The sequence below is a fragment of the Mastomys coucha genome, unplaced genomic scaffold (assembly GCF_008632895.1).
Source record: "Mastomys coucha isolate ucsf_1 unplaced genomic scaffold, UCSF_Mcou_1 pScaffold20, whole genome shotgun sequence".
Classification (NCBI taxonomy): domain Eukaryota; kingdom Metazoa; phylum Chordata; class Mammalia; order Rodentia; family Muridae; genus Mastomys; species Mastomys coucha.
In genome coordinates this window covers 24,913,250-24,921,662 of record NW_022196903.1, presented here as the reverse complement: position 1 = coordinate 24,921,662, position 8,413 = coordinate 24,913,250, and the positions used below count along the sequence as shown (strand labels likewise).

At 42.9% G+C, this 8,413-nt stretch overlaps 1 protein-coding gene across 10 annotated transcripts in view; it reads right to left on the bottom strand.

Moving 5' to 3' along the window:
* Positions 1–3,798: 3,798 nt before the first annotated feature.
* Positions 3,799–8,413, bottom strand: part of Ahcyl2 (adenosylhomocysteinase like 2) — a 153,605-nt gene continuing 148,990 nt past the window's right edge. For all 10 annotated transcript variants that reach the window (XM_031381384.1, XM_031381382.1, XM_031381383.1 and 7 more), the window contains 2 exons: positions 7,702–7,822; positions 3,799–7,125 (listed from right to left, as the gene is read on the bottom strand). In XM_031381384.1, the coding sequence (XP_031237244.1) occupies positions 7,119–7,125; positions 7,702–7,822 (128 nt within the window). In that variant the 3' untranslated portion in view covers positions 3,799–7,118. The remainder of the gene's footprint in view (positions 7,126–7,701; positions 7,823–8,413) is intronic.

The window sequence follows — 8,413 nt, the reverse complement described above, 5'->3', positions numbered from 1 at the left end:
GTTTTTCCTCAATGGAAATTCCCTCTTCCAAAATGACTCTAGCTGGTGTCAAGTTTGCATAAAACCAGCCAGCACAGCTACTGCTTTGTAAGATGACTTCTTCTCTAGGTTTTATTTATTTATTTCTTGATCTTCCTTACTGTATTAGGAATGTTGCTATCAACTCAACTTTGCTGGGATCCCAAACTGTAGTATTGTATTCTCCTCAACCAATGGAATTATTTCTCCTTTTCTATATCTTAGGGATAATTCCATTCTTTTTTAGACATGGTCTCACATTGTAGCCCAGAATAGCCTAGAACTATGTAGCCTAGCTATGGTAACCCTCCTTCATCTTCCTGAGTACTGGGATTACAGACATGAGACATTGTACATATCTTAACCCCATTTCTTTAAAAAAAATGTATTATTTATGCAGATGAATGTTTTTGTCTGTGCAGGAAATGCTTCCATGGAGGCTTGAAGAGGGAGTTAGATGTCCTGGGACTCGAGTTTCAGTTGGTTGGGAGCCACCATCTCAGCTCCTCTGCAAGAGCAATTTGTGACCACTGAGCCATCTCCCCAGGACCTCAGCTTTCTTTCCTCCTTACTTTTCTGTTAGTTGGCAGGTGATTGGGGGGGTGGTGGGGACATCAACCAAGACCATATCCCTTGGAAATTTCTGGGTACTTTTCATGGTCTCCAACATTTCATGTCTTCCAGTCCCACTCCTACTTCATTGTGGATGTCAGCTTCTTTGTGGGGCCAAGCTTCATTGTGATTTTTTTTTTTTTTCTGAGTCTCAGGCTGGCTTAAAACATGGTTTAACTGAAAATGACCTTGAACTCCTGATCTCCTTGTGTTCAAAATTCTGGGATTACAGGTGTATACCACTATGCCTGGCACTCTTCATTGGGTTTGCATACCACATTTCTGTATGTTTGACACGGGGGTTCACAATCTATGGTGTATTAACATTTTGGGCAAAAAAAAATTATGGGAGAGTGTCCATATATTTTAAGCTGTCCATACGTAGAGCTTTTGGCTGTCCTCAAAAGATGCCAGTAGCATTTTTCCCTTAAGTTATGACAACCAAAAATGCCTTTAAACATTGCAATATGTCACCCCGGGTAGCAAAAATCTCCTGTTGCAATACCTTGGCTTTGTAAATAAACTCATGTGAATTTCCAAGAAAGTCTTTGGCTCAAGGCACAAAGCTTTTTTGCTTTTGGAAGTTTTTAGGGTATGATTTGTTAAAACTCTTAAAAATGTACAATCTACATTAAAATTTACAATCCATGCCCAGTTTATCCCTACTGGGTTTCTTACTAAAGAGTTCATTGTTGGGGCTGGAGAGATGGCTCAGTGGTTAAGAGTACTGACTGCTCTTCCAAAGGTCCCGATTTCAAATCCCAGCAACCACATGGTGGCTCACAACCATCTGTAGCACCCTCTTCTGGTGTGTCTGAAGGCAGCTACAGTGTAATTAGATATAATAAATAAATAAATCTTAAACAAAAAAACAAAACAAGAGTTCAATGTCTATTTGTCCTGTACCTACCTGTCGTCTTAAGCAGTCTGACACTTAGGACTCTAGGATTGACAGTCCCAGAAATGATTCTCTGGTGAGCCCAGCCTGTCAGTAACATCCTCACAGGGTCTCCTTTTGAGGCCTTCTTCCTTTTCCTGCTTATCATAGGGCAAGGACTGATGTGTTTGGAGTGGGACTGAGGAAGTCTTCTCCCATGGCTTCTATCTAAAGGCAACTGCTGAGCCTAGAGCTCCATCTGGCTTTGCTTTCAGAGATGGGACTTGAAAATTTGAAGATGTCTAAGAATCGGAATGTAATCTTTTCCTAACAAATGGTAAAACAGCAATGGACATATGTCTATTCAATATAAGCCCAGATAGATGTTCAGAACTTGTCATGAAGAGGAAGGCATGTGTGTGGGGAAACTGGATGAAGTCATAAGAAACTTCAAACAAAAACTTTGAAACTGTAGACAATTCAGCATATTTACGTAAGTGAATCATGAATACCCCTGGCCACAGAAACAACCGGAAGTGTATCTGGGAGATAATGTCAGGCTGGTCTATGCTGCCAGTATTTTAAAATCTGGACTATTGGAGCTAGTATAGGTGGATCAGTGGTTAAGAGCACTCGATGCTCTTCCAGAGAACCTGAATTCAGTTTCCAGCACCTACATCAGGTGACTCACAACCACCTGTAGGTAATTCTGGCTTCCACAGGCACCTGTACTCACATGTACATACCCGTACAGAGATACACAATTTAAAATAATACCTTGAAACAATAATAATAAAAAAAAACCCATAACACTGTACTACCAAGTTCCCTTGTCCCAAAACTCAGATTTTTACTTCCAAACTCAGGCTTCTGATGGAAGGTTGATGGTAAAAATACGAATAATTAGAGATAAAACATACTCCTTTCTCTATTTAAGCATGCTAATTCACAAAGGTAAAATACTTCATTAATAGATGGTACCCAGCCGGGCGGTGGTGGCGCGCACCTTTAATCCCAGCACTTGGGAGGCAGAGGCAGGCGGATTTCTGAGTTCGAGGCCAGCCTGGTCGACAGAGTGAGTTCCAGGACAGCCAGGGCTACACAGAGAAACCCTGTCTCGAAAAACAAACAAACAAACAAACAAACAAACAAAAAGATGGTACCTAGGCCTAAGATGCCTAAGAATATGTTGCAGGAAGTCTTCAAGTACCATGTTTTCCAGACTAGTAGGCAGACAGGATAAAATAGAGCACATGAGGCACATGATGCAGCAGAAGCTATATAGGGCCTGGAACTGGAGGTTATGCAGTAATCAGTGTGCACTAGTATCTTCAAGCAGTATATCATCCTTTCCTTTTTCTTTTCTTTTTTTTAAGAGTATATATTGCAGTGCTGGCAGAGGATGTTGGATCACTAGGAGCTGAACATATAGGTGAACTAACATATAGGTGCTGGGAATAGAACCTGGGCCATCTGAACAAACAGCCAGTGCTCTAACTACTGGGTTATCTCTCCAGTCATACTTTAAGCAATATATTTTTAAAAAAATAAGATGGGCTAGTAAAACTTTTTTGTTGTTGTTTTTCGAGACAGGGTTTCTCTGTGTAGCCCTGGCTGTCCTGGAACTCACTCTGTAGACCAGGCTGGCCTCGAACTCAGAAATCCACCTGCCTCTGCCTCCCAAGTGCTGGGATTAAAGGTGTGCGCCACCACTGCCCGGTCAGGCTAATATAACTTTAACATTGATAAAGGATTACACAGTACCCAAATTACCCCTAATGGCTACCCTACCAAAGGCTGAGACCGCACAGGCAACCGGATTCATATTCTAGTTCCTGATTTAAAAGATAAACCTCTACCTGACCCTTTTCTTTTCCTTCCTTCCTTCCTTCCTCCCTCCTTCTTTCCTATGGCTGGATACAGTCAGACTCCAGGCAACACACCGGAATTGGGTGACCTAGATCCATGCTTTAGGTCTTTGTTTTTGTTTGTTTATCTTAGTCTCACAGTCTTTACCTCCCCAAGGTTGTGGTTCAGAGGTGTGCTCCTTATACACATAGCCAGGTGAGGGTCAAGGAGGAGTGTTGGGAGAGGGACAAGGTACTTCTTAGCAGTGTCTCAGTGTAAAACAAGACTCTCAGGGTGATGGTCACTCCAACACACCTGCTGGTAACTGCATCAGCTTTTCACATCTTCATCCTATAGCAAGTAGCCTTGTTATTTTTTGCCCACATACCTCTCATCTCTGAATTCATAGTTCACAGAAGCAAGTGGAATTCTCAGGACACAGATGAGTTTTAAGAATTCTTTATTTTTTGAGATTACATAGTCATTATTGCTGATCTAATACAATCACTTTAGACATATAGATTTCCAAGAGCTTCTCAGAACTGGTGATCCTTAGAGGCTTTGTTCCTTTCAGTAAGATGACAGTAAGAACTAGATGATTATTTATATAGATATGTATGTGTTTTACATATATATGTATATATATGTTTAGACTTGTCAATGTCAATATATAATTTGCTGGTGTTACCTATTTTCTTTCCATAATTTTCCTTTATTAAAAAAGCTTAATGCAGCAATACATTCTGATTTTTTTAAAACCATGACAAAAGTTACTTCTGAGGAAACCACAGGAGCAGCAATCTCAGATCTGTTCAGAGAAACACTAAGCAGCAAGAAAAGCTTTGCAGGAGTGTGTGGCCATGGGGAACCTTGATCTCCCAGGAGGGAGACATGAGGAGGGAGGAGGGTAGAGGGAAGGCAGAGTAGAGGCATTTTTGTTTAACAAGTAAAAGGAAACAATATTTCCACTAAGACAGCAAGAAGACCTTGAAGTAGCAAATTCATTGTAGATAAATGGTATATTTTCCCTCTGCCCAGGGCCACATAACCAGAGACAATCAGCCTTCGTTTCCTTGTCTCCTGGTAGCTAGGGTGCTTGTAAGAGGAAGAGTTGGAATAAGAATTTTGCTCTTATTCCAAGGTTAGAGGGAACAATGATTTGGTTCCAACATCAGGGCATAATCTAGAGAGGAGCCCTTTCTTTCTTTCTTTCTTTCTTTCTTTCTTTCTTTCTTTCTTTCTTTCTTTCTTTCTTTCTTTCTTTCTTTCTCTCTTCCCAACTCTCCATAAGCCTGCTGTACTGATGATTCACCCCAGGGCCTGGCACATGCTAATCAAGTGTCCTATCACTGACTTACATCCCTATTTCTGGCTACTTTCTTAATGGTTGATGACAAGAAGTCTCCAGAGAGAAGGGAATAGACGCCATCTGCAACTCACAGGCAGATACCTCACTATGGGCAGCCAGGTGCAAGTTACTTAGAAACCCATGTGGCTCGTTTTTTATTTGGATCAGATCTCTTCCCTATGGTGTGGCAGGGTGTACTATATAAGTACCAGCCATAGGGAGCTCTGTAGAGTGCAAGGCTTTGCAGAAAATCACCAGGTTATGACTTGGAGCCCAAGCCAGATACCTGCCTAATGGAATCAGCTCTGGACATAAGATGAGGCATGGAGAAATGAACCTTTTGCTAAAGAGATCCAATTAAGAGGCCAGGCATGGTAGCACATGGCCTCAGGAGGCCAAGGCAAGAGGACTGCCATGACTTTCAGTCCAATCTTGGTTACAGAGTGAGACTATCTCAAAACAACCACAAACCCCAACAACAATAACAAAAAACCAAAACAGAGATGATAGTGGGCGAGTGATGCATCCTACTAATACTGAAATCAGAATGAGGCAAACAGAATTGACTATCTCAGTAAAATCTTCAGTGTTTAGGATCTTCCTTACACAACAGAATACAGCCACAGATGATGCCCTGTGAAGAGTCCATCTTCTGGGGTGAGCCAGAATGTATACCATTTCATAAGGCAAACAGCCACCTACTCAAGTTCTGTTTCCCTATCTTAGAAAATAAGGACACTTCCAGACTAGCTTCCGGGGCACACACAAAGACCAAGGAAGGGTGGAGATGGTGGAGCCAGGGGAGACCATCTAGATGAAAGTTTTAGTGATTCTGGGTATTCTCTGTTTGAATGACCTTGGTCTTGAGACTCTGAAGCAGATCAATGTAAGAGATACATGGGAAACAAACAGGAGACTTCTCAATGGGGAGGGCCATGAGAGGGACTCATTCAACTCAAGATTCCTAGGGTCACTTCAGGTTTTAATTCTAGAAACCAACTGGTCCCAGTGGAAACCTCGAAACCACTCAGTCCATCTCCAAAGAATATCCAACTCTTGGGTAGAATGAGAAACTCCACACTGTTTACATTACTATTTTATAATGGTGGAGTTACTTAAGAAACTCTCTGAAACAGAATCCTTAAATAGAAGGGGCCAGATCATAACGGTATAGCAGCAGCAAAGAAAGATAAGCTATCAGATTGCAGATTTCACTTTCACCGAGGCCAACAGCCAAAGGGATGAATGTCTGATGAGGTTCAAACTAGTGCCCCATCCCTTTCCCTAGTTCCCAGTGACTGAGCACAGGGCCTTCTCCATGCCAGGCAAGCGCTTACCACTGAGCTAACCCTCAAACTAGGTTTCATCATCTGGGCACACTTTACAAAGTCTCCTATGTTCTACAGCCAGGCTGCAAAGTCTTTCCTGGAAAACAGACAGACGTGCTTCCTTAGGATATCAAGCTGTGCCCCAGTCTAAAGTCTCAAGCTCCCAAATCTCTAGCAAATGTCTTTGCCAACTCAGTTCCAGAGGCCATTTCAGGAAACAACAGAAGCACTATCCACATGGAGCTCTCCTTCTCTGACAGTGCCAGTCTAGGGGGCTTCCTAGGAAACAGTCCAGTTCAATGGGAAGGAAGCAGAACTATGGGTCCCAGTGGAGCTGGCTGGCTACTTCCTGAGCAGAGTTTAGTAGGGTTAGAAAGTAAAACAAATGCCTGGCCAACACCAGAGCTGTTAAGATCATGGAATCACAACCCTCTTGGAACCAGAAAGCACTGAAATGTATATAGTATTCAAGGAGAAGAAAAGAGTCCTGGGTAAGAGAAGAGATCCCAGTAGGCACGGACACAGGTACAGCTGAGTTCTTGGTGTAGCTTACAAGACCTTACCATTCCTGTCTCACCAGCCTTTTTCTAAGGAAGGCAGTGACAGTAACTATCAAGGCTGAGAATTCAAGCCTTGTTAATTCAGTGGCTTCCAAAAGGCCTCACCTGGGAAAGGACCAAAGCTTTGAGAAAGGCAGCTGCTGAAATTTAATCCAGAAAACCCTAAGTAACAAGGAGTCTGGCATCCCTGAACTAACTCCTGAGCCTGGAAAGAAAAATGGCCATCGCTGAGGATTCCATTAATGGGCAATAATGGGAGTGATGCACAAGGAATGGTTAGCCCATTTCTTTCCTTCCTCAGCCTGTCCTCTGTGGCTCTCATGGCCCCAGGAGTAGTAACCACACTCTGGGCCAAGGCTACAGGCACAGGATTCTAGATTTTAATAAATAAATAACCTAACACATAGGATGAGCACGGCGGGCAGCTCTGATTGGAGAAGCAGCTTGCTGGGTTCTTCCTTGGATAGTAGTGGAGAAAAGGTTTGGTTCTATTCCTTAACATGTCTTCTGGCTTCCATTACAGGAACTTAATACCTGGAGGGAAAAAGAAAGTTGAAACTGATGTTATCTGCTGGTGGGGCTGGAACATAAGGAGCCTGCCTAAAGGTGTAACAGAGAGACAAGGGCTTTTCTAGTGTACTTGGTAAGCATAGATATCTGTGGCTCTTTTTCATACCAGTGAAAAAAGGCCGTGGGCCACAGAGAAGGCTCAGTGCAGAGAAGCACCTGCACCAAACCTGCCAATCCCCTCACGACCCACATGGGAGAAAGAACCTTACTCCCACAGGTTATCCTCTGACCTCCACACATGCAACCAGGGCACATGCACCGTGAGCATGCACCCACCTCCACCTCCATACACAATCACAAGATAAATAACAAAAATGTAATTTTAAAAGGCTAGTATTTATGGGTCAGGAAGGGGCGGTAGAGTGCACCAATGCTTAAAGAAGATCTCAGAGTATTCTGAGGTGGGAGACATGGAGGAAATGTGTTATTTTCCTGAGTTCATGTAATGGTATGTGGTAAAAGATGATCAGCTGGTGATCAGCTGTACTCTGGGAAGCTCTTCACTACCCAGCCTTCTGATTTCTGGGGAGCCCAATGCACCTGTAGTAGTTCGGCTTGAAGGGCCCATTCTTGTTGAGTCCCAGATACTTGGCTTGTTCATCCGTCAGCTCTGTCAGGTGGGCATCAAAGGTGGGCAGGTGCAGGCTTGCCACGTACTCATCTAGAAGGACCACAGATGGGATAAGCATTCATGCTTCCTATCTGGCTGTTCTCCTCAAGCTAGGCCTTAAATAATTGGGAGACATGTTCTAGTTCTTGGAGGTGATGGAAAATGGTTGACTTTTGCTCTTAGGTCCTCAACTCTAAGGAATGATACTTTTAGCTTCAGTTCCAGTGACTTGACTTCCAGTAACTCTTTCCACCCTGAAGCCTTTTCCCCAGAAAAGGAGGAAATGATGGGACAGCATGGGACTTAAAAATGGGAAACTCGGGGCTGGAGAGATGGCTCAGCAGGGAAGAGCACCGACTGCTCTTTGGAAGGTCATGAGTTCAAATCCCAGCAACCACATGGTGGCTTACAACCACCCATAATGAGATCTGACGCCCTTGTCTGGTGCGTCTGAAGACAGCTACAGTGTACTTACATATAATAAATAAATAAATCTTTAAAAAAAAAAAGATGGGAAACTCAACCTTTGGTTTTGCCTTTATATCTATACTACACTGTACTAGAAAACTATATATATACAGTTTTCTAGTACAGTGTAGTATAGATATATGTATATATATGTTCTAGAGAAATTAACACCCA